The sequence below is a fragment of the Cydia splendana genome, chromosome 6 (genome assembly GCF_910591565.1).
Source record: "Cydia splendana chromosome 6, ilCydSple1.2, whole genome shotgun sequence".
NCBI classification, from domain to species: Eukaryota; Metazoa; Arthropoda; class Insecta; order Lepidoptera; family Tortricidae; genus Cydia; species Cydia splendana.
In genome coordinates, this window is record NC_085965.1 from 11,390,424 (window position 1) to 11,418,125 (window position 27,702).

General features: G+C 38.0%; 2 protein-coding genes across 2 annotated transcripts in view; both read left to right on the plus strand.

Annotated features, from left to right (window-relative positions):
- The window catches only part of LOC134791442 (uncharacterized), a 251,576-nt gene that overhangs the window by 116,393 nt on the left and 107,481 nt on the right, over nt 1-27,702 (plus strand). The gene's annotated exons all lie outside the window — the stretch shown is intronic.
- Nucleotides 636-24,536, plus strand: LOC134791443 (L-xylulose reductase-like). The gene is made up of 5 exons (XM_063762465.1): nt 636-748; nt 1,579-1,831; nt 22,433-22,547; nt 23,148-23,350; nt 24,364-24,536. Exons 1-5 carry the CDS (start codon nt 697-699, stop codon nt 24,473-24,475), a joined length of 735 nt encoding a protein of 244 aa, XP_063618535.1. The 5' UTR covers nt 636-696; the 3' UTR covers nt 24,476-24,536.

The following is a 27,702-nucleotide window of genomic DNA, read 5'->3' on the forward strand; positions in this document are numbered from 1 at the left end:
TTGTTTTATTTACGTATCTCTATTATTTTAACTATATCAAAGACGTTACACGCATTAATAGCAACCTACCTTACTCCTGAAACCTGTGTCGGATTAGATACTGGCCGCGTAGCCAAGATCGCTCAACTCAAGATCGCTTACGCTCTGTAGCGATCGAAACGCAACTGTCACTGTCACACTAATACGGAAGAGTGATAGAGAGACATAATGCTTTTCGTTGTCGAAGCGATAGCGATTGTAACCTTGGCTAGGCCGGCTGATACCTAACGAACTCGTATTCAAAATGAGACGAAGTAGGCAAGACACATTGAAACCTTATTTAAAAAAAAAATTGATGCAAACATATTATTTATGTATTTAGTATTAAACTAAAAATTGCACCTACACAAAAAACCTCGGGTACCTACCTATACACAAATCCGGCTTGAAGGACCACTTCATTTGCAACAGTCAAAAATACGCATGGGTTTATACCTACAAACAAGATCATGAAATGGTTGACATTAACATTCAACAGCAAAACACCATAAAATGATAAAACATCCACCCAATGCATTCACCACGTTTAACTTGTTTATGCGAATCAGAATTATCTCGTATTTACATTATATTATCGTAACTCCCGGCTCAGTACGGAAAGTGGCGTCCGTCCGCGACCGTGGTAGTGTTGATTTGGCTATTAATTCCATTAACAAAATGGAGATTTCTTTCAAAAATAAGCGAGTTCTAGTCACAGGCGCCGGTCAAGGTAAATATACCTATTTTATCCATGATTTATTTTATAGTACCTAGGTATTGTTTACTTAGGGCCACTTGCACCATTCACTAACCCGGGGTTAACCGGTTAAACCTGGAGTTACCATGGTTACCAGTACAATTTTACAATGGGTTAACGCTTTAACCGCTTAACCCCGGGTTAGTGGAATGGTGCAAGTGGCACTTATAGGTACAAGTTGAACTTGAGACTTGAAAAGTTTAAAATAAGGAATTGATAAAACATGAAATAGGTACCTACGCGGTTAACGTACGATACGATATGTAAGTACGTAATTGTGTACGCTATCGGGACAACTAGATAATAATTATGTGATAACTAGTTGCAGTGCCCTGCAGTACTTATATAGATGGTCAAGCAAATCTTGTCAGTAGAAAAAGGCGCGAAATTCAAATTTTCTATGAGACGATATCCCTTCGCGCCTACATTTTTCAAATTTTCTACTGACAAGATCTGCTTGACCAACTATATTTTTTAGGTACTTAATCTGCATTTTGTAATGAATTTTTAGTTTGGCTTAGCCATGACCACTTAAAATTATGAATAGAAGATAGCATGGTAAAGTCGATAAAATTAATAGAAATTATTTCAAAAACGCTTAATAATCACAAATTAACAAATTGGAAAAGTTCTACTATAAGTGTTAAGCCCGCTCAGCACTCGCGTTCGCGCCTTCGCGCCGCGATTCGCGCACCAGTGTGGAGGGGGCTTTAGACGTTTGAGGTGACACTGCTACACTTCGTCACTACAAATTAAGTCTGTGCCGAGTTAGCTTGATCTATCATTTAATTTTAAATATTTAGGTATCGGTAGAGGAATAGCTGTCGAGTTATGGCGCGCCGGTGCCGAAGTGGTAGCCATCTCCCGCACCAAGTCCTATCTGGACTCTCTCCAGAAGGAGTACCCCTCCATCACGACCGTGGCCTTGGATTTAGCCGACTGGGAACAGGCTCGCAAGGTGCTGGTAACTCTGGGCCACTTCGACTGTCTGGTAAACAACGCGGCGCTCGGACTCACAGAGGACTTCCTTACCACTACTCCTGAGAATTTCGACCTGTTAGTAAACCTTGTAAACTTATTTAATCTTAACAGCGATAATACGTGTAAACAGGTATCTTGAGTGCCAATACAGTTTTATGAATTGCTAGATATCACCTTTATATGTAGGTATACGTAGGCATAGAGAAATATAATAAGAATAGAGTGCTCACTCCATACATCAGTTTTGATACCAAAACGAATATTATTTTTACAGTCGACATCTAGCATCGAGTAGCGGAATTATCCGTAGGTACCGCTACTTGATACTAGAATTATCTAAGTGTCGCGACTCACGAAAATTGTATTGAACAACAATTTACAACTAATATTAAAAGCAGAAAGAGTGAAAATAGAGTTCCGGTTAATCCAGTTATAATATTAGCTGAAAATTGTTAAGCATTACACTTTTAGGTCATCGGAACATCTATTGTCAAGTAGCAGTACTGATATTTCCGCTACTCGATGCTAGAATAGATGTCGACTACGAAAATAATAGTCGTTTTGGTACTAAAACTGATGTATAGATAGGGCACTCTATGTATTTATTTCTCTACGATGTAGGCAAGTTATTAGCTCAGCATCTCTACATGTGTCTGCATACAAATATGTAGGTATGCAATGCACACCTGCGTGGTGTGGTGTGCTAAGCTAATAGTTTTATTGACTGTAACTAAGTATGTTAAGATACTTACCAGTAGGTACTTACATTCTTACCTACTAGACATTACGATTGCAACATTAACATGAACAACTTAGTCACCTAGGATATTCAAGGCACGGACTTAATGTAGGTACATATAGTCTGTTCGAGATCCTGAAAACGGTGAAAAATAGAGATACTACTCCTAAAAATACGTGTGATACGTGTGTGTCATTAGATTCGTCATGATGCCTAGAAAAATGTATTCGAAGCGTGTATTAGCACACAAAAATATCAAAAGTTATAAACAAAAAAAAGGGGAAATAAGTAGATATTTTTTATTTCCCCGATATCTCAAAAAGTATTAATATTTAAAAAACTAAAATTAATATTATAAAAGAGGAAGATATTTCCAACCAAGCATTCTATACTTGCAGAACTGTATCTCCATTATTTATAATTTTTATTCAACGCTGAACACAGCCCTCCGCGCCTCATTTTCGGGAAACGCGCGCGGTGTGAAAAAGCGATTACGTAACATTAAATATAATTTTAAAGGTATTAAATATTCATTCAAAAATTGTAATACTTGTAGAAATTAATCTTATAATTATTTTTCAACAAGTTAGGCAATTGTTAATTAGCAAAATTGTCTCAAACTTCCTTCTTTATTGAAAACGACAAAATATTTATAAATAACTATTGTAAAATTTTGTCGCTTTCTAGAGCTCTTCTCATATGTGGTATTATCTATGAAAAGGGACCTTATTGTCGATGGCGCTTACGACACTAACATCGATGAGCACAAAACGTAGTAGTTTAAAATTGGGGATTCTGGCCCATTTTAGTTATTTTGATTTCCAATTTAGCAATTAAGTTTCTTTGATTACTGGAACATTCAATGTTGCTGTCTATCCAATGCGGAGGTCAATTTATGTTATGTGACGCTGATGAACTTATCAGTCATCGGGTTTAAAGGTCCCTTTGTAGTTTTTTATAAATAACTCGTAAACGGTGACCTGTAGCAAAAATGTTCTGATTCATAAGTAATCTGCGTAAAATTGTCTACATTAAATATGCTATACACTTTTTCGCTAGGATCAGTATTTAAAAAAATATTTAAGGTAAAAAGTTAAATATGATCAAATGTTAATATTTTTTGTAAATAACTCGTAAACGGTGGCCTGTACCAAAAAAAGGTTCTGATACATAAGTAATCTACTTAAAATCTACTCACACCAGAGGATGCTGAAGACCGGACGCTTAGCTAAAACGCTAGGTTGAAGGAGAAGAAGATTGATCCTAGCGAAAAAGTGTATAGAATATTTAAGGCGCTCTTATACTCGAGTTTTACGTTTTCAAGGGGGTGAAGCAGACGAGTGGTAGAACGGGCAGGCGGGCGCCCCGCGCGGCGCACCGCACCATTCCCGCGCAGCACGTCTACGTCCTTATTCTGACGACATCGGTATTCTGAATCGTCAGTTCCGGGATTTTTAGTTCGGCAATTAATATTGAAAAAGATTTATTAGTAAATTCGAATTTTGATGAGTACTTAATGAAATTAAAAACCGGACAAGCGCGAGTCAGACTCGCCCACTGAGCCCACCGAGGGTTCCGTACTTTTTAGTATTTGTTGTTATAGCGGCAACAGAATACATCATCTGTGAAAATTTCAACTGTCTAGCTATCACGGTTCGTGAGATACAGCCTGCTGACAGACGGACGGACGAACGGACGGACAGCGGAGTCTTACTAATAGGGTTCCGTTTTACCCTTTGGGTAGGGAACCCTAAAAATGGTAGGTAAGACGGTGAGGTCGGTGAGTGTACCTAAATAATTATTAATTATATGTATACAATATGAGTGTATACTTGACTGATCATGTTTTTGTAAAAATCGATTTCGACTGGCAAAACATATTATTTTTTGGCAACCGGGTTTTTTAACCTAATTAGACCCCGCTGAATCCGAAATTGCCGGTTGATTGATCGAATTCTTGACTGGAAGTGAGATAGTTGATATTAAAGGTCCCTTTTTTTTAGTTTTTCGTAAATAACTCTTAAACGGTGGCGCATAGCAAAAATTTTCTTAAACATAAGTAATCTGCATAAAATTGCCTACAAGAAAGATTCCGTACAATTTTTCGCTAGGATCAATATTCAAAGAGATATTAAGGCGGGAAAGTTAATTATAATCACTTTTTGAAGGTCTCTTTTTTTAGTTTTTCGTAAATAACTCGTAAACGGTGGCCAATATAAAAAAAATTGTTAAACGTTAATAATCGACACAACATTTTCAATAAAAAAAGATTTAGTACATTTTTAGCAGGGATCAATATTTAAAAAGATAATAAAGAGGGAAAGTTAATTATAATAAATTCTAAGGTTCCTTGTTTTTATTTTTTCGTTAATTATTTGAAAAGTATGACTCATAGCAAAAACAAATTTTACACAAATAATAAACATAAAATTTCCTACAAGAAACATGTAGAACACTTTTCGCTAGGATCAATATTTAAAAAGACAAAGCATCCGGTAAGTCAATTATAATCAATTTTAAAGTCCTTTTTTAGTTTTTTGTAAATAACTCGTAAACGGTGTCCCATAGCACAATAGGTTTTTATGAATAAATAATCTCCATAAAATTTTCTGCAAAAAACATCTGAACACTTTTCTCTAGGATCAATATTTAAAACGATATTAAAGGAAGAAAGTTAATCACAATCAGTTCACAGGTCGCTTTTTTTTCGTAAATAACTCGTAAACGGTTGCAACGGGGGCAGTTGCAAAAAATATTATACATAAATATTGAACATAAAATTGTTCACAAAAAAGGTTTTGTACACTTTTTCGCTACGATCAATATTTAATGAGGTATTAAAGGGGGTAAGTTAATTATAATCAATTTCCAGGTCCCTATTTTAAGTTTTTCGTAAATGACTCGTAAACGGTGGCCCATAGCAAAATAGGTTCTTAATGTTAACTAACCCCCCTTGGCTAAAAAGTGGCCTCCATGTTTAAAATTCATTTGTTTACGTAAGATGTCCGTCTTTGGGTCACGAATTTACATGTGTGTACCAAATTTCAACTTAATTGGTCCAGTACTTTTGAAGAAAATGGGCTGTGACAGACGGACAGACAGATAGACAGTCGCACGAGTGATCCTATAAGGGTTCCGTTTTTTCCTTTTGAGGTACGGGACCCTAAAAACTAAAAAAAGTGACATGTGAATTGATTGTAATGAACTTTCTTCCTTTAATATCGTTTTAAATATTGATCCTAGAGAAAAGTGTTCAGATGTTTTTTGCAGGAAATTTTATGTAGATTATTTATTCATAAAACCTATTTTGCTATGGGACACCGTTTACGAGTTATTTACAAAAAACTAAAAAGGGACTTTAAAATTGATTGTAATTAACTTACCGGCTGCTTTGTCTTTTTAAATATTGATCCTAGCGAAAAGTGTTCTACATGTTTCTTGTAGGAAATTTTATGTTTATTATTTATGTGTGATCAACAGGGTAAAGACCGGTAGTGATCACCGAATCGTAAGAGGCACACTGAATATCAATATTAAACTTGAAAGGTCCAGCCTGATGAAGTCTACGCTCCGACCTACTCGAGCCCATGTTCAAAACCCCGAAAGCTTTCAACTCGAGCTCTCTAACCGCTTTGCTTGCCTAGAGAACTTGGCTTCAGTGGACGAAATCAACGACGGGCTAGTGGAAACTGTCCACACAGTAGGGTTTAAGTTTTTTAGACCCCGCCGTAAAGATAGACCTCAGAAATTGACCGAGCAAACCTTAAACCTCATGGCTGAACGACGCTCGCTACAGTTGCAGTCTCCCGATGACGCGGAGTCATATAGGCAGCTCAATAGACGTATATCTAAGTCCTTGCGACATGATCTGCGTCTCTTTAATACTAACCGTATTAAAGAGACTATTGAGCGAAACCAAGGCTCCAAAGTGTTCGCAAAGGACAAAGCAACGCAAGCAAAGCAAGGGTCTATTGGGCAAAGCCAGCTGACAAAGCTGAAACGGGAAGATGTCAGCATAGCGTCGAGCAAAGCGGAGGTTTTAGGTGAGATCGAGAGGTTCTATGGACAGTTATACACTTCGATCGCAAAGCCCGTTGACAGCTTGGTAGGAGATCCAAGAGCCAAGCTGTCCCGACATTATACCGAAGATATCCCGGACATCAGTCTGTACGAGATTAGGATGGCCCTGAACACAGACTACATATATACAGACGCCGCCATCCCATACATTAAAAATGCGACCGCCTAAAAGCGCATCGTTACCAGATGGCGTCACTGAAAATGCGCTATTGCCTATCATGGACACGAGATGGCGCTGTGTCACATCCAAATCATAGAACTCCTAACGACATCTATACATCTTCATTGAAAGTTAGTAGACATATGCCGTTGCCAACGATTAGGAATAATCAACAGATGTCGCTTTATAGTGAATTTAATAAATCATGAATCTAGTTTAAAACTGGATCAGGCATGAGGGGTGGAAGGAAATGACCGAACAGGATAGTCTTATGAATCTTTCAGTAGGAGTAAAGAGAGTTAGGGCACTTAAGGAGTACAGGGAGGGAAGGGAGAGGCAGGGTACAGAGAAATAGCGTAGCCAAACGGTATAACCATAAAATAATTTCGGAAAACGATACTGTGGTGATGATAATATTTATATATTATATGCTACATAAGTCTTGCCGAAACTATTTAAACCGGCTGAAAATAAATACCTGTCATAATAATTTTGCGCATGCTACCATTGGTGCATGGCAAAAGGATTAGACATTACTACTAGCGAAAGTCCGTGTATTTGCCACCATGTAGGGAATGCAATAACCGGCCAAACTTCATAACCGGTTTCGGTTACGGTTATGCCCGAAAAATAACCGAATATCGGTTATAATCGGTTACGGTTATTTTAGACGAAAAATTATAAATTTACAATGAAGTAATTAAAAAAATACAAAAATCTTTGTTTTAGTACCTACAGTATTAGGGAATGTGAGTAAAAGTCTTCGTTTTTTAATAAAACACACCAAATACAGTAAAAGTAAAATATGACCTTGAACGTGATACAATATTCAATAAAAATATTTCATTAATAAGGGAAGTAAATTTGGTATATTTTTGTTATTAAAGTCCACGAATGACAAAAATTATAGTCACAGGCGTCACAGCCAAAAATGGCAGGATTTTGTAGTCATTTGATGATAAAAACATACAATTTAAGTCATAAATAAATAACCGAAAATAACCGTAACCGGTTATTCGAGTTTCCAATATTCGGTTATGAAATTTTGTCAAAATATTCGGTTATAACCGAATATTTCGGTTTCGGTTATAACCGATTTGCATTCCCTACCACCATGCCACTGGTACTTGAGCGTTTCTTTATATTTTTTTAATACAATTGCTCAAAAAGTTTAGTTTTTGTAGCTGCAAATCGTGCGTAAAGTTTGATTTTTTTACACTAGTGCTAAAAAGTAATCTGATTGATACTTTTTAAATAAATGAGTATTATGCGAGACCCGCTTATAAATGACCCACCTGAACAACGCGCGATTGGGCAAAAAGGAGTATTATTCGAGACCCAATAGTATTACTTGAACAACGCGCGATTGAATGAAGCCGTCGTTCGTACACTGTACTTAATATAAATGACCGTATAAATGTAATTAATTAGATATATATCAATATTGTTTTTTTTACATAATTATATGTTCTGAATTAATAATCAATTTTTCTTCAATTGGCATATGCTTACAACAGTGACAACAGAATCCACATTGAAAAAAATGGCAATTAAAAGTAAAACTTTTTTATTCCCTTCCGCCTTTTTGCCACGAAAGCATAAGTTATTAAATAAAAATGTGTGATTCAGACGATTTTGGAGTTAATGGGATAAAATACCTCAATACATGCTCAATTCACTCTTTATCGTGACTTCTAAAAATTTACGATACAAGTTGCATTGCAATAACTATAAAAAAGTAACTGATTTGACTAGTTCGAAAATACCCTATTGTAACAATAGGATGCGACGTTGTCGAGTCAAACTTTCGCTTCGCAGCAGTTTGGCAACGTCGCGTCTTGCTTTTATTTTTAAGCAACGGATTTGTACCATTGTATTTAGTACCTATACAAAGATATGTTTTCATAACGTTCCTTTTCAACTTCTACCATGGCAAAACCCGTACCTATCAAACCGGAAATTATTACAAAAGCATTTAATTTTTGTTTTTATAAACTTTTTCTGTTGTAATTAGAATAGGTAATAAATATATCTAATTTTGCTTATATCGACCAGGCAGGTGTTTGTATCACTAATTATGTGACCTTTAAGTATAGACAGACAACAGCGTGCACAGAAACGTCAAAAACGGCATAAAGTACTGATTATTGCTATTTTAAAATTAGTCCCCTACTTCAGGGTAATGTTATACGCCTGTTCCTTAAAAAAGCAGAAATGGACACTGAGGCATTTCATTATTTTGGAATTTAAGTACTATATAATATTATTTGTAGTCTTTTGGAATATCATATTTTATTTGAACTAATAATATTGTATAATAATAAATCATAAAAGCTCTATTTAGGGACAAGAAAGAACTTTCAACGGCAACACTAAAAATAAACTGTCACACACACAAAGTCGTCACGAACCGGCATCGCGTTTGATGCCTTTGCTTTGTTTCTGTTTATACAAACTTTTTAATTTTATATTATAGCTTCATTTGAAATATAGTACAAGTACGTAAATATAATACCTAGACGTGTCTTGCTTGGTGCAGTTACGTAGGTATGCTAAAAGGAACGTTGGAAGACCGATGCGGCGCTTTAAAGACTGTGCTAAGCGAGACATGTCTGCATTTGAAATCGACCACCATACCTGGGAAGCCTTAGCTAAAGACCGTGATGGATGGCGCAAGCGTGTAGTGGAGGGGGGAAGATTATGCGACCAAGCCTGGTTTAAGATAGCAGAAGGTGTCGCAGAAAGAAAGGACTGGAACCTCAGGTGGCATGAGCTTTCTCTGCCCAAAATGTGGGAGGTCGTGCCGCTCACGCATCGGCCTCCACAGTCACCAAACCCGTTGTCTAAACAGCAATGAATAAATCGTCTACAATAGACGGAAAGACCCGTGATGATGACGTGAATTGCCGATGTAGTAACGGCACACTACTAATCCTAAAATCTACATATTAATCTGACAGTGTCTACTGTTTGCCACTTCAGGTAAGTTTGTTTTGAATACAAAGGTTAATTAAATAATTTATCACCACACCAACTGGTAAAGGCCCTCTTGATTGTTCAAATACTAATGAGAAAATTGCATTTTTCCCACATGTGGGGCAAAGTAATCCGATCTAACTTTTCAGTTTCCTTATGTTAGCTGGTAGAATTTACTTTTAAATGATGATTTTGAATTATAAATTCTTTATAATGTTCATGTGGATTTGATTTTTTTGGTATTTTATAGTTGGTATTTTCCCTGCGTTGGCGTGGTGATAAATTTTGTGTTTCATTAGGTGGCAATGTTTGTTTAACCCTCGTGCCTTGAATTCTCACAACGCTCAAGATTCTACTTCTCGAACCACTCGCTACTGTCATAGTTCAAATCTTCTGCTTGCTCGGGAAACAACATTAGCATGAGCGTCATGAGCGGTTAAATAACTGCTTTGCCCCCTTGTAAAACGAATAACTATTGTCAAGTTTTATTTTAACCCCCCATGCTAATATTGATTAGCGAAAGATTCCAAAGTATTTAGTGTTATTTTAAATAACACATGCACTGCATGGGCTATCAAAATCGCTGCAGAATTTTCTTGGTCTAAATATACAATGGTTAGTGTTTGCCACTTAATGCAAGTGAAAGTAAGCAAATGTATGTAATCAATTTGCAAACAGACTCCAATGTGAAGGCCAGCCACGCTTGCCCCGCAGCGACACCTTATTGTGACTGTGTATTAACTTTAGTGTGATATTACATTTTATATATAACAAATATGTTTCTGATTTCAGGACCCAGCCTCTAGCCACTAGAAGTAGCAATGTATGCAACAAGAGAGTGAAGATGAAATAGTCAATGCATCTCTGTACCACAAGTAAAATATTTTGAGTGGAAGATGGTTGAGATTGATTCCTGTATCGACGAACAGACACATGCTATGAAGATTCTCTTAAAAATAATAAAATACAATTAATAAATTCAATGTTTAAAATGATAGTGACTTTATTTTGTCTACCCACCAATAACCAATTTGTTCAATGCTGGCGTGCAATGGCTATATACTTAAATATTTGATGTGGTTTGAGGCTCTATATTTTGACAAAGATGGCCAGCCACTAAAAAGTTTTAATCCTAGATTAGCCATTAGAGTGTGGCTACCAGTCTGATTTGTCAATTGTTATATAAGTACAGTCAGCGTCATATAGTAGGTAGCATCCAAAGTATTCAAATAGTTCGGTACACCATATTACTTGTATGGCGTACTGAACTATTTGAATATTTTGGATGCTATTTACTATACGACGCTGTCTGTACTTAATTTAAATACATAATGAAATAAATTGTATATTATTTCTACGGCCTCCTAGCTAGTCATTAGTGACAGTGACCCTGCTCTGCCTATGAAGTAGGAGGTCCCGGGTACAAATCCTCATAGGACATTTATTTGTTTTTTAATTGTGTGTATATATTAATGGTCTATTCCCATTTGTCCACACCTCTTGTATGGCTTTGATATGATCATAAAATATGTATAAGATAAGTATCTATTTACATTTACACATTGTATTATTGCTCTCATACATATACGGATATGTTTTTAGTGTCGGATGTCTCTTTTCTTTGAGCAAGTTTTTGTCACCTGCCCTGCTATTTAAACTGCTCAAGAATTTACAATGTTTTGTTACTAAGTATGTCGGTTAGTGTAAGGTGTACTGTCCTAAAATATATGTATATATGAGGACAATTTTGCAATGCGTAAGGTTAAGTAAATAAATGTACAAACAACAACACTGCTAATTGTACATCGGTGGACTTTATTAGCTTAATACAAAAGGCATAAGGTCCACCAATGTACAATTAACAGTGTGGGTGATGGTACCATGTAGGTTTAATTTATTTTAATTATTATCACGTTTCTAAGAACAAAAATTATATTATTATTTAATAATGTTGATAGAGTTCGACCACAGAAACTTTGCAGCGCAATAGTCAGTAAACGTCATATGGTATGTGTTTGTCAAAATCGTTTAGGTAAATATTCGTTGTGTTTTGTGATGAACGGGAAAAACATGGTGAAACCTTACAAAATCGGCGTGCGGGAATTACTTTTCCGCGTGACGAATAATTTTACACTAGTAAAAAATCAGCACTAGGCAATTCGAGCTCAAAAACGACAATGTTTACAATATTTAGAGTTGATGACGGGTAAGTGGAATGAAACATTTTAATACTTGCACCATATCTAAAGTCAGACCGTAAAAAGTGTGCAGCGATTTTGATAGCCCACGCAGTGCAAGTGTCATTTTAAACGTCAAAGTTCTATGAAATTATGACTTATAAATAACACTTACGCTGCGTGGGCTATATTACATAAATAGATAATATATTATAATATTGGTTTAGACTAAGGTTTCACACCAAATTGAACACACCTAGTAGGTATAGGCATTATCTTATGAACTTTCTCTAACATTTCGAAAAACCCATTGGTTCGAGGTGGGTTTTGAGATCGAAGTCCTCTAACCCACAACCTCCATGCTTATGCTTACGGCATGGGTGGCCTACTAGTTAAAGCTTAAATTTATTTTGAATGTATGTTTATTGTTTTAATGGTTTATTTCGTTTTTCCGAAATCCGAAGTTCGCGAATTGCGGGCAATTTCTCTGTCAATATAATTACGCCTTAATGGGAGTAAAAGAGAAAGATGCTCGCAATTTGCGAACGTTGGTGTTTGCGGTTGGCCCTCTGTACCTATTTACTGCTAGGCCGTCGCGGATATTACAAAAGCTCAATAATTTTGATGAAGCCAAATGTCATATTCTCACAAATATCTCAATTTTTTTTTTTTATAGATAAAATAAAACATTTATTTACATACAATATATATACAGTGGTACTACTAAACGAAATTAATAACTAGCTTAAATCTAAAATAGGCCCTTGAGGCATTGTACCAAGGATGCTGGCGGCATTTCCTCGCTGTATCGCAATGCTGATTATATTATTTATCAACATTTAGTATATGTATACATATTAATATTGACATATATTGTTGGAATTAAACTTATTTAACCATAAATGCACCGCTTAAATTTTTCATAGACGGTAAATATGGTAGAAATTTCACAAGTATCAAGACTATTTAATCCATTTTCTGTGGTGTTGTCGCATACTGATTTTTAAAAACTATTTTTTATCTAGCGCTGCAAAGTTTCTGTGGTTGAACTTTATGATCAAGATCATTAAGTATGAGGATTTACCATAGAGGTACAATCATATAGAGATGACACGGGGGAGGGGCCAAACGACCGATCGAGATGCACTTATGGAAATTTCAGTAGGAGTAGCAGAGAAAGCGGTATTATTGCTTGTCCTTGTCACAGTCGCACTTTTTGTTTGTTCCCCACCAAAAATTTAGTATGGTTTATGGTGGGCAACAAATAACCCGACCAAATTACGTAGATTGTTTTTGGTATGTTGTCAGGAATGTTAAAACGTGTTTTTAATATTGTCGCTTTGCGTATGTTTTGTCCCTCACGGAGGCACGCGTATAGCTCATCTATGTAATACTAGGTCTATGGGATTTACTACAGTGACATCTATTGATAGTTTTTCTCAAACAATCGAGCTATTTAGTGTGTTACAACGGCAAGAAACTAACTGTCTAATAATGCGATAGATGGCGCTTAAAATAGTTCATGCCATTATTTATTTATTTTTTTCTGCGTCGATTTACTATGTGTAAATGGATGTTTTAAAAGGTTTTTGTTGTAATATAGTAAATAAATTAGAACTATACATGTTAATTTAAAAATTGGCAAGATTTCAAATGACACAAATATCTATTTAGGCCCAATGGTGCTCTGAGTGACATCTCTTGAATTTCTGTGGAACTAAGCGAGGCTTGTATGGGTCGGCGACTCTATATATATTTACTTTATGCCCTGAAGCAGCTTAAGAACAACAAGGCGCCGGGCAAAGACGAAATCACTTCAGAGCTTCTGAGAGCGGGTGGAACACCGGTACTTAAAGTCCTCCAGAAGCTCTTTAATTCCGCCTTGTCCGAGGGCATAACGCCTGAAACATGGAATAGAGGCGAGGTGGTGCTGTTCTTCAAAAAAGGTGATAACAACCTATTGAAGAACTACAGACCCATCACGCTTCTGAGCCATGTCTATAAGCTATTTTCAAGGGTCATCACGAACCGTCTCGAACACAGACTTGATGACTTCCAGCCTCCCGAACAAGCCGGTTTCCGAAAAGGCTATAGTACCATAGACCACATCCATACGCTGCGGCAAGTTATACAGAAGACCTAAGAGTATAACTTGCCATTATGCTTAGCGTTTGTGGACTATGAGAAAGCCTTCGATTCGGTGGAAACATGGGCGGTGCTTGAGTCTCTTCAGCGATGCCATATTGACTATCGGTACATCGAAGTGTTGAAGTGTTTGTATAATAACGCCACCATGTCGGTCCGAGTACAGGAGCAGAGCACGAGGGCGATTCCATTGCAAAGAGGCGTAAGGCAGGGAGACGTTATCTCTCCGAAACTGTTTACTGCCGTAATGGAAGACGCCTTCAAGCTCCTGGAATGGGAAGGACTTGGCATTAGACATGTGTAAGTAATGCTCGTAATATCACAAATGAGATATCTCTCGAACGCGTACTATGGCATCACGTATCACTTCGCGAAATCAACCAGTACTTCAAACATCACGCATCACGCGAGCCGCGCGAGCGCCAACGACCGGCCCGGCCGAAGCGCGCGAAATGGATTCAATTCCACACAGATTGACGCGCCGATATGAATAGTCAGTTCAAGTCTACTCACAGAGCGCGTAATGTGTAATGCCACTTGTGATAGTGTCATGTTTGTTCGCCATGCCTTCATTGCTTTGTTATCTCGCTCGCACTCGCACTCAGTACTCGCTCGCTCTCGCTCTGCGATGCTTTCGGCTATCTTCGGAATAATTCGGATCGGTCCGCTCGGCCGATCGCCGCGGTGCGTTTAAGTTGTCGCAAATTTCACTAATATTCTTACGAATAAGATTTGCTGCATCTGCAATAGATTTAAAACTCTAATGCGTCCACGTAGAGCTTAAAATGTTTTCTTATAGTACGAGAAGGACGTGGCTAAATCGAGTAATTTATTTGAGATTTTGAATTTGACGAAAACAAAACCGTTCTTTATTATTGTTGTGAAATGTTTGGTTGACTTTCGCGGTTCGCGGTAAACGAAGTACGAGTTATTACTTGTTTATCCCGTAATTTAATTGTGATTGAGACTGAGTGTAGATATTCGATTTGTGTAGGTATATAGTGTACATATAATGTAAATTGTAGAAAAAGAAACATGTAAATATTGTAAATAATGTATTATATAAATCAAGTTGATTTCTAAATACACCAAACTTCGCATTTAGTTTACGTATATAATAGACGTATATTTTATTCTACTTTTAAGACGAAACAGGAGCTGAGTTTTAAACATTTTAGGTAAATATACCTGTCTCGCTAACGGAAGCGGCACCTAAAAGTAGTGCGATAAGGACAAGGCGAAAAATCCTGCGAAAAATCTCAAAAATCGAGGTTTCGTACTCCTCTGTTTCCTCCTCCAAAACTTAACCAATCGTAACCAAATTTGGAAATCTAAATGATTATGAAATTATCTGTGTTGGACCGTTTTGCTTTTTTGGCTAATTGATATCAGTTTTGAATGCCACGCCTCTCATTGCGGCATAGTCAATTAGGCCATTTTGGCCATTTTCAAAGGGCTCTAGCGCCTTAAAAAACAAAAATATCAAAAAAAGCAAAACGGTCCGACACAGATATTGACAATATTAATCTGTGTTGAAAAAATCATTGCTCTAGCTTCAAAAACCACGGAGGAAAACGAGGAGTACGTTTGTATGGAGAAATGACCACTCCTGTTGGCTCTTAATTCATATTTCTTAAATAATTATCGAAGTTTGGCAGTCCTAAGCCTGGAATTCCATTTTGTTTTGGTAAAGTATGAAGGGAAATCAATTTGAATGCAGGTATATCTAGATATCTACCTCCGAATCAAAGACATATGTAACTTCGTATAAGACGAATAAAGTATAAGGAAAAAACGTGCCTCGGAATTCAAGTAAAAGTCATTCTCGAATAGATGCCGCACACACCTTTAGCCTATCCTCAGCTAGATGGCGTGACGACACCGTTTCATATTTAACAATTTTAACTCATAGATATCAGTGAATGAACATGGATCAAAATGATATAAAAATAATAAAATCATTTATCCATATATATACATTTTTTGATAACTTTATACGTTTTAATTTTGAGTTTTAGCCGTGTGTCGATAGATGGCAGTAAATTAACAGTGACTACAAAATTTACAATGACAGGACCCCTCTATACTATCTATTCTTTTTGCTCCGAATCTTACATACATAATTAGTAATTACATTATTTATGATTTTTAAGAATTAACAAACAATCTTTCACATAGCGGTGACAAAACGCAACACGTAATTAATAGATCGATCGCCGATACGGATACGAGACGCCCTAGAATCACTAGAGTGCTGTAGATGCGCTGCGTAATGTAGGAGATAGCTGTAATGTGGCCATCTCGCGCGCGCCCGCGCGCTGTTTCACGTTCGGGTCATGTTTCGAGTGATGAGTGATGTGATATCTCAGTGTAATATTACGTGTTCGAAAAAGTGATGTGATATAGCATTTCTTTTTGAAGCACTGTTTCGCGCATGTCTACTTGGCATCAACATCAACGGCGAATACATCACTCACCTTCGGTTTGCCGACGATATCGTAGTCATGGCAAAGTCGATGGAGGAACTCAGCATGATGCTCGATGACCTCAACCGAGTTTCACAACGGGTGGGCTTGAAAATGAACATGGACAAGACGAAACTTATGTCAAATGCCAATGTTTTGCCCATCCCGGTCTCTGTTGGGAACTCGGTACTCGAAGTTGTTGACTCGTACATCTACCTAGGACAAGTAGTCCAATTAGGTACGTCCAACTTCGAGAAAGAGGTCAACCGCCGAATCCAACTCGGTTGGGCAGCGTTCGGGAAACTACGTAATGTCTTTTCGTCTGACATACCTCAGTGCCTCAAGACGAAAGTCTTTACTCAATGTGTGTTACCAGTGATGACTTACGGCTCCGAAACGTGGTCTTTCACTATCGGCCTCATCTCAAAACTCAAAGTCGCTCAACGAGCTATGGAGAGGGCTATGCTCGGAGTTTCTCTACGTGATCGAATCAGAAATGAGGAGATCCGTAGACGAACTAAAGTCACCGACATAGCCCACCGGATTAGCAAGCTGAAGTGGCAATGGGCAGGCCACATTGCACGCAGAGAAGATGGCCGATGGGGTCGAAATGTGCTCGAGTAGAGACCACGGACTAGCAAGCGCAGCGTAGGACGTCCACCCACAAGATGGACAGACGATCTTCTTAAGGTCGCCGGAAGACGCTGGATGCGGGTCGCTTCCAACCGGCACGTATGGAGGTCCAAGGGGGAGGCCTATGTTCAGCAGTGGACGTCTTATGGCTGAGATGATGATGATGATGATGATTTATGTGTAAGATTTGTTTTTGCTATGAGTCATGCTTTTCAAATTATTAACGAAAAAATAAAAACAAGGAACCTTAGAATTTATTATAATTAACTTTCCCTCTTTATTATCTTTTTAAATATTGATCCCTGCTAAAAATGTACTGAATCTTTTTTATTGAAAATTTTGTGTAGATTATTAGTTCATTTTTTTTATATTGGCCACCGTTTACGAGTTATTTACGAAAAACTATAAATAAATAAATATAAATAAATATAAGGGGACATCTTACACAGATCAACCTAGCCCCAAACTAAGCAAAGCTTGTACTATGGGTGCTAGGCGACGATATACATACTTATATAGATAAATACATACATATATACATAGAAAACACCCATGACTCAGGAACAAATATTAGTGTTCATCACACAAATAAATGCCCTTACTGGGATTCGAACCCAGGACCATCGGCTTCGCAGGCAGGTTCACTATCCACTAGGCCAGACCGGTCGTCAAACAAAACTAAAAAAAGGGACCTTTAATATCACATATCTCACTTCCAGTAGCGTGCACAGAGATTTGGGACTGGGTAGGCAAAATTATATCAGAAAACCGGGCAAGTGCGAGTCGGACTCGCGCACGAAGGGTTCCGTACCATAATGCAAAAAAAGGCAAAAAAAAAACGGTCACCCATCCAAGTACTGACCCCGCCCTACGTTGCTTAACTTCGGTCAAAAATCACGTTTGTTGTATGGGAGCCCCACTTAAATCTTTATTTTATTCTGTTTTTAGTGTTTGTTGTTATAGCGGCAACAGAAATACATCTGTGAAAATTTCAACTGTCTAGCTATCACGGTTCGTGAGATACAGCCTGATGACAGACGGACGGATGGAAGGATAGCAGAGTCTTAGTAATAGAGTCCCGTTTTACCCTTTGGGTACGGAACCTTAAAAAATGAGAGCTACTAACTCACCAAAAAAATTGCGTGATGGTTTTCATTTTGTTGTCAAGTCTTTTCAATTACTTCTTTTTTTGGCTAAACGAAAGCTTCGAAAACGCATCATTTTTAATAGTTTGCACACACACACACCCACACCCACACCCACAACTTTCACAGATAAAATTATCCATTTTTTCACTAATCGCACTTTATAATTTCCGGCAACTGTTAACTGTTATCTCATAAACTCACCAAAACAAACAAACAATGGCGACCGAATAAAAAATGTAAATAAACTTAACCAAATACTGTAAACGAATAAAAAAATAGTCTCGTTTTTGCAAATGCTACTTTTTAAAATAGTCACGTAAACATCGGAACTATTCGGAAACTTTCGGGCGTCATTCGTTTATGTTTGGTACGAAAGACACTGCCTATTGCGTCTAAATGTGTACGTTACTTGTATAATTGTGTGCTCGTACTTATAGGAAGGTCCACTACACTGTAACCGCGTAACGACGACTCACGGGGAGGCACACATAGAAAGATTTAGACGGAAATGTTTTCTGTCTTTGCCGTGCAAGGCACGTAGCGGCGCTAGTGCCGCGTGGTGTAAACTTCGTCGCGTAGAATTATTATAGATGATGACTTGATGACAAAGCTTAACCGGTAGATGGAGCGCTTATTAATTTTTAGAATGTTTTAAGTTATATCGATTACTGATAGTACGATCAGGTATAAATTAAATTAAGTAGTTTAAGAGGATAGACATCGGAATTATAGTAGGGTAGGCAGTGCCTTTTTGCCTTTATGAAGTGCACGCCACTGCTCACTTCCAGTCAAGAATTCGATCAAGCAACCGGCAAATTCGGATTCAGCGGGGTCTAATTAGGTTAAAAAACCCGGTTGCCAAAAAGTAATATGTTTTGCCAGTAGAAATCGATTTTTACAAATATGTGACCAGTCTAAATTATTCAATTTGTTTAATTTTATAGCCTTTTAAAATATGTTTACACAATTTATCAATCGTGACTGAATTCCGGATTGGTTAGATGGGTGTGTGCCTTTGCTGCCCAACTTGTTATAAAATGACAATATGACGGACGAATGTCTGAAATGTCACCGTATTTAAGAATTATTTTGCTTTTCTTCGTAAGTATGTTGAAAAACATTGTGTGTATAACATATTTGCATATTTATACTGTGATTACCCATTTTATGAAACGTCCGCTAAACTAGCACAGGTCCGACGCTGACAGTGGTCACGGGCGTACTGGCGTGAGGAATAGGCGCAAGGTATTGCCGCGTAGGGTGTAATTTAGTAGGCAAAATGTTGAATTCATCAAATGATGAATGAAAAAATTAACGTATCGATAAAAGGACAAGCAATAATGAAGATTTACTTAAAAGCTATCGACTGAAGTAAGTTTCATATACATTTTCGTCCTAGTACTTCTAACATAAGGAAATAAAGACAGTGTTAGGCATGTTTTCAACTTAAGATTCTATCGAGAAAATAATGAGCCGTCGTGTTTCTGACAAGCAATAAAGTAGTTCAAGGACTGAAGTTATATATACTAGAAAATAATGCATGAAATCCTTGTAAAAGTCTGTAAATATGGTGGTGGTAATCAAAGAAACTTAATTGCTAAATTGGAAATCAAAATAACTAAAATGGGCCAGAATCACCAATTTTAAACTACTACGTTTAGTGCTCATCGATGTTAGTGTCGTAAGCGCCATCGACAATAAGGTCCCTTTTCATAGATAATACCACATATATGTACATGTTTAATAAGATCACGTTATAAAAGTTCTGAATAAATTAATAGTTTAGTTATAATATTGTTTTATATTTTACAATTTTACCTTTATTTTTCGCTTTTCGTCAATTTTCTATGTTATTCTAAAACTTATTTTAAGCAAAGTATTAACTTTATTAAAAAAAATTTAATGTTATCTTATTAAGCATGTATATGAGAAGGGTTCTAGAAAGCGAGAAAATTTTACAATAGTTATTTACTTATACATTTTTTTCGTTTTCTATAAAGAAGGAATTTCGAGAAAATTTTGTTCATTAACAATTGCCTAACTTGTTGAAAAAATAACTTTAAGATAAATTTCTACAAGTATTACATGTGTTGACATGTTTTAAATACACTACTTATATATTTTTTTTAATTTTTCTGTGAATATTTGATACCTTTAAAATTATATTTAATGTCTCGTAATCGTTTTTTCACGCCGCGCGCGTTTCTCGAAAATAAGGCGCGGAGGGCTGTGTTCAGCGTTGAATAAAAAGTATAAATAATGGAGATACAGTTCTGCAAGTATGGAATGTTTGATTGGAAATATCCTCCTCTTTTATAATATTAATTTTGGTTTCGTAAATATCAATACTTTTTGAGATATTGGGGAAATAAAAAATAACTACTTTTTTCCCCCTTTTCTTTGTTTATAACTTTTGATATTTTTTGTGTGCTAATACACGCTTCGAATACATTTTTTTAGGCATCATGACGAATCTAATGAGGTATCACACGTATTTTTAGGAGTAGTATCTCTATTTTTCACCGGTTTCAGGATCTCGAACAGACTAATAGGTACGCAGATATAATCGCTCTTGAAGCATTAAGGCCCCGTTCGCACGGCAGCTTTTTCAACGCGCGTTAAAAAAGCGTTTGAATGACACCAATGGATAACCATGTATGTATTCACACGAAGGCGGTTTTTAAGCGCGGCGCTTTTTTATCGAGCACTGTTCGATTTTCGGCGTTGAGCGTTGACGTCAAATTGAATAGAGCATACGGAACTCCGTGTATCTGTTCTCACAAGCGTTAAAAAAGCGCCGGCGCTGCTGTCAGTTGGCTGTCAAGTGTAAATTTTTGGTGTTAATCGTCAAGATTATTATTAGTTTCACCTTAAAAATGTCAACTTATGCTTACAAATTCCTGAAATATTCAAGCTATATTCAAATAATACGTCGTAATAGCAAATAAAGTATGGCCTTGCTGAGATGCGTACGTGGCATTACGACTCACAAGTGATTTTTAAGCGTTCATATGAACACAAATATTGGAAACGGTAAAAAAGCGCCAACGTCGGGTTTTAACGCAACGCTTTTTAAGCTGTCGTGCGAATGGGGCCTAACTTAATACGTTTAAAGTAAATAGGTACCTACACCTAGATGTATTCAATCAAAAGTTGTTCCTTCTGACCGGTTTATCATGGTGGACTATTTTTAACCGCATATCTTGTCTTATCAAAACATTACTTATTAATCTTATTATTGCTCTAGTATTTTTGCAAGTATCAATACCAACGCCTATTTTACAAACAATACAATTCAATACATTATATATTAAGTACCTACTACTTTTTTTTTTTTTTTTTTTTCTATGGACTTGAGGGCGATGTTGCCCATAGCCAACGTCAAGTAAAAGGGTAGGAAATTAAACGCGGAAAGGAATAAAGGAAAATTCGGAATTTTACCTACTACTTAAGTACTTACTGGAGGCCTCTCGAACTCATTAGTGTCTACAGACGACCGCACCGGACCGCGGTCTTGGTGCGGTCCGGCGCACGTACGATTGCGTGTAGATGATCCGCCGAACGGCCGTTATAGTGGTAACACACTATCGCACCGCACCAAGGTCATTGTGCGACGCACCCATAAGTAAGAGCGAGAAAGCGATATCTCTTTCTCGCTCTTACTTATCGGTACGTCGCACAATGACCTTGGTGCGGTGCTATAGTCTGTTACGACTATTAAGGACGCAGCCTATAAGTGAGAGCGAGAAAGCGATATTCTGACCGCACCAAGGTCGCGGTCCGGTGCGGTCGTCTGTAGACATTATTGGAATACCGAACCAACTCAGCTCAAGGCTTCTACAGGCCTTGCAAGTTGCAACAAATGGCATGCAATTTTAAATAATTTCCGGCTAAGTAAGATCAACGAATTCAATCAATCGATCAAATGCTGCAATGTATTGGAAATCGCATGCGATTATCGGTGAGGCCGTCAGTCTAACTCTCGAACTCTCATACGCGGCATGCGACTTTACGGATAGTTGTGCTAGCCCAGCCAGTGTAACTTCTTTACATAGGTACTGTAGATAAATATTTTCTTCTTCTACTTCCTCCTCGCATTGTTCCGGTCGTTTACATACTATAATTAAACCTATAATTAATGTCGTATTTCCAGCCTAATGAACGTGAATGTAAAATCCGTCTTAAACGTGAGCCAAGTGGTCGCAAAGAAAATGATAGATGCTAAAACTGGTGGTTCCATCGTTAACATTTCCTCACAAGCGTCCAAAGTAAGTATTCATTTAATTATTGGAAAGGGGGCGGTGGTGGCCGAGTGGATATGACGTCCGACTTTCAATCCGGAGGTCGCGAGTTCAAATCCTGGCTCGTACCAATGAGTTTTTCGGAACTTAAGTACGAAATATCATTTGATATTTACCATTTGCGTTTCGGTGAAGGAAAACATCGTGAGGAAACCTGCATACATCCGCGACGAAATTCAAAAGGTGTATGTGAAGCAATGTGAAGTCATCCGCATTGGGCGAGCGTGGGGACTATAGCCCAAGCCCTCTTGCGAGTGAGAGGAGGCCTGTGCCCAGCAGTGGGACGTATATAGGCCGAATGATGGATGAAATCACGTGCCCGTTTTTCAATACAAAAATAGTCCCCATTTTCCGTCCCCGTCCCCCCGTCCCCGGTTATTACCGTCCGGCTCTAGAACATCTCTACGCCATCTTAACGATGTTCTTCCCGTTCCCGCGTTAATTAATAATGGCCATAAATCCTGATGTAAGTACTTTTTATCTCTCCCGGATTATGCACTTAGCAGTACCTAACATTATCTTATCTTATCAACTCCTCGACTCATATTACGTGTATTACATCAACAGGCAGCTCTTTGGGGGCACGTTACATACAGCGCGACCAAGGGGGCCATCGACGCGATGACTCGAGTCATGGCTCTCGAGCTGGGCCCTCACAACATCCGCGTCAACGCAGTCAACCCTACGGTCATTATGACGGAGATGGGACGTCTTGGTTGGTCCGACCCGCAGAAGGCTGAGGGCATGCTATCGAAAATACCACTTGGAAGGTTCTTACTCAAAATTAATAAGTTACAACAATCCTACTAACATAAATAAGGGGTCATTGATTACGTCACACGAATTTCTAGGTTTTTTTACCCCTCCCCCCCTCCTTGTCACACTTGGTCACATTCGGCAAACCCCTCCCCCCTGGTGTGACGTCACATTTCTTCAACGAAATCGGCAATTATTTTAATATTTTTGACAAAAGAAATATTAGTAATTTTATAACCCAAAACTGATTAAGAAATAAAACTAAACGAATAATAACGATTATCGTTTCAAAAACTTGTTATTTTAATGTATATTAGCGTATAAAATAATTTAAATACATTTTCGGTTACTGATGAAGTTAAAGTTACGTCACAAAGTTTGTGACTCCTCCTCCCCCTTGTCACAACATGTCACATTTTCTTGACTCCCTCCCTCCCCCTAAACGTGTGATGTAATTAATGGATGACCCGTAAAGGCTTTTATTGTGTGGAGATAGAGTAAGACCAAGCTAACTCTGCAGCGAATTTGATAGCACAGAGCGTGGAAGTGTTATCAAAAAAGTCAAATGTTTATGAAATAACACTTCCACAGTCTGACTGTGCTATCAAACACGCTGCCGCATTAGCTTAATTGGATTGACGATAATTTTGGCCGAAGACGGTTAAGTCACGCTAGTAGGTAGGTAATACCTAAATTTTATTAAAGTTGATGATGATACGTTTGGCTTCAGCGAAGGTTCTTCGCCTTACCAATGTGGTTTATCTAAAAAAATAAGTATTCTGTCATATCAGATCCTAGACTAGAAGGTTCAAACTAGGTAGGTAACAAAGCTAGAATTAAATTCTTAGGAAGTGGTTATAGCCACCATTCTTGCTTTGGCACTTCCAAAGCAAGAATGGTGGCTATAACCACTTCCTTTAAATGTTGGAATAAATATCCCAGTTTTTTTTCCATTAATGAAGACTTTCACGAGTGGTTTAATTCAATTAATCATTAAGTAGTTTGCAATGATAACGTAACTTTTTAGATTCGGCGAGGTGTCAGAGGTAGTCAACGCGGTGTGCTTCCTCTTGAGCGACAAGGCCAGCATGATAAACGGCGTGGAGCTGCCCATCGATGGAGGATTCTTAGCATGCTAGCATACCTACCTACCTAAACCTATTGTATTTATTTAATTGATTAAATTATATGTGAATATCATGAGTGCTGTAAGATTATTTAATTTTTCATACATATAAATAAATCTTCTTCCTCGCCTTATCCCGGCATTTTGCCACGGCTCATGGGAGCCTGGGGTCCGCTTGACAACTAATCCCAAGAATTGACGTAGGTAGGCACTAGTTTTTACGAAAGCGACTCCCATCTGACCTTCCAACCCAGATGGGGGAGACGTTAGGAATTTTCCTGATATATCAGGGCATATTGGCCGTTTGTCAGGAATGCGGCCGGAATACGAAAATGTCAGGAATTTTAGTGAATTAACAGACTTTTCTTATTATGTACCTAAAAAGGTGTTTTTAAATAATAAACGAGTACGATTAAATTTGAACATTGTACAAGTATATTTATCTCACAAAGGATAAATTTAACAATATGCACTAAATTTAAGAAACTAAAACCCATTCTGAACCATGCCGGGTCAAAAGGTCCCCATCACACTAACAGTGTTACCCCGCTGTATGGCGATGGAGACCTGTTGGACAAGCCATGACTCAGAACGGGGGTCACGATTATGACCGTGAGTACCGTGACTGTTTCTTAAATCCATTTTGTTTACTCCAAAATCAGCCAAAGTTACTATCCGGTATCCGGCCGGATAGTAGGTCACTATCCGGTATCCGGCCGGATATTAAAATAATGGCAGGATTGGCCGGATACCGGATAGTAACCGAATATCCGATGCATCTCTAATCGCCATGTCGCAAGCCGCGAATGTAAATAAGCTCTTACACTCGCGTCTCGTGGGTCGGCTCGTGGCTAGCACGCGAATGTAAATCGCGGGTAATAAATCCGTAACACACTACCGTACCGCGTCCTTGGTACGCCGACTCATAAGTGAGAGCGTGAAATAGATATCTCTTTCTCGCTCTCACTTATGGGTGCGGCGCCTTTGCGGCGCATCATGACCTTGGTGCGGTGCGGTAGTGTGTTACGGCTTTATTACCTGCGATTTACATTCGCGTGCTAGCCACGAGCCGATCTGTAAAGTAATGTGCACTGCGCTTTATATTTTAGGTTAGCCAATGTGAGTCTCATTCACTGAAATATGAAACCTATGGAAGTGAAACGTCAACGAATAATGCGTGCCACTGTGACGTCATCTTAGAACTAAACATGGCGGTTTTAGTGCTGCCCAGAAGATTTTTACTGTTACTAGGTTTTATCGATACATCGATACCTTTTTAACGTTCTCGGCTCATTTTATTTAAAATACTAAGTATGTATTATTTGTGGAGTTTATGTTTTAATAGGAAGTAAGTAAATAAATAAAAATTCTTTATTAGTATATTGTTATGTGAAAAGATACTTTGATTTAGTAAGATGTGTGGAGTCTAGGACAATTTCGTGCTTCAAATTTGACAGGTAAACGAGATGACGCTGTACTACTCAATACATATTGCGATTTTTGCGGTAACACTGATTTTCAAAAGTTGACGTTTGACAACTTAGTGACCGCAAAACACATGGCGCAGTACAGCGCCATCTGTTTTGGATGTCAGAATAAGTGTACGTGTTTTTCTTGGACTTTACCTCTCTATTACAATCAATTTTGTTGTTTTGCTAACCCTGAAGTCTGTAACACACTACCGCACTGCACCTCGACCTTGGTGCGCCGTATCTATAAGTGAGAGCGATACAAAATTCAAGCTTATTAAGCGACGGGTGAAAAAAATACAAAACACCTTCAGAACATTTTTTTATTACAAAAATAAGGAATGACTTCCGCTCTTCAACTTCTTCAACATTTATTCAGCAAATAGGCCACAAGGGCATTTTTATACGTCAAAATAATAACAATACATTAACCATTTTATAAATTACAACTATATGTATATGTATTTAATTACACAAACGGGTCTACCGCGATATAATTTCATTGTTTTTACCTTTAATTCCGACGTTTCAGCGGAGTTGCACCAGCTGTGGTCACGGAAAGACTGACGTCCCAACAAATGTCAACGGAGATATTAATAAAACACCACTAAACTACCCGAAATTAGTTTATAAAAATGTTCGGGGTAGACAAAGAAATTGCAGCTACCCGTTAAAGTTTTTTTTTTTAGAAACATCGGTGGACTTTCTAGTGAAGTGCCGCGATTTGAACATAATACCGTCGTGTGTGCGATTAGCGCCGCGTCGAGATATCGCACATTCTGAAGACATTCTCAAAAACGCAAGTGTCAAATTACTGAGGAGATTAATAAAAAATCACCGACAGGAAGTATTTGGGATACAGAGTGAGTTATATAGTTTGCATTTGGAGTGCAGTAGTTACTTGACACCGGAGGATTTTCAGTTATGCGACCGGGTAACGTATTTGCAAGCAGCAAGGAAATATGACCTATGCAGGGATACACATGAGCGGAAATTGAACAGATTAATCGTGAGACAGAAACGTAGACGTAATGATGAACATGGGGTTTCGTCAATGGACAAGAGCGAAACTGTTATTAATCTGTCAAAGGAAACGCTAGATCAACCTACAATAAGTCTATTATCAAAAGGCATGAATTTTGCGCTAACTCCAAAACGGGTTCCGTACGAAAACATCATATGTAGCGTAGAGGAGGCGTTAATCCGTAATAAATTACCGGTTAATGACGCGGAAACTGTGCGCCAAGATGTTTCGGTATTGCTACGGAAGGTCAGACTGCCTTCAAGAAACATTTCTACAGCGGAGCGTCAGGCGTTAAGAACACTCCGGGACAACGAGGATTTACTTGTTTTAAAAGCCGACAAGGGTAATGCTACTGTGGTTATGGATAGGCTAGACTATGACAGCAAGATTCAAGCGCTTCTTGCGGATAAGACTGTGTACAAACCAGTCAGCTACAATCCTACCGCTAGGGTCACCACACGTCTGAGGAAGCTCATTAAAGATCACGAGGAGTTGTTTACTGAGGACGATTTTACCAATCTTCACAGACCAAAAGCTGTCCAACCACCTAAATTGTATGGACTACCGAAGGTGCACAAATCGAATATACCCTTACGGCCGATTGTTAGTCAGATTGGTTCGCCCTCATACCACTTAGCGAAACATGTTGCGGGTGTACTGCAAAAGCTAGTGGGGAAGACTTCGTCCTACGTAAAGGACTCTCGTCATTTTGTTGACATTGTTAAGACCAGGAAATTGGAACCGGAT

What these genes read in the sequence shown, in the direction of transcription:
- LOC134791443 (XM_063762465.1), top strand. Translation starts at nt 697, where the DNA reads ATGGAGATTTCTTTCAAAAATAAGCGAGTTCTAGTCACAGGCGCCGGT. An exon ending in AGTCACAGGCGCCGGTCAAG is followed by an intron (nt 749 to 1,578) that starts GTAAATATACCT and finishes TTAAATATTTAG; the next exon opens with GTATCGGTAGAGGAATAGCT. An exon ending in TTTCCTCACAAGCGTCCAAA is followed by an intron (nt 22,548 to 23,147) that starts GTAAGTATTCAT and finishes TTACATCAACAG; the next exon opens with GCAGCTCTTTGGGGGCACGT.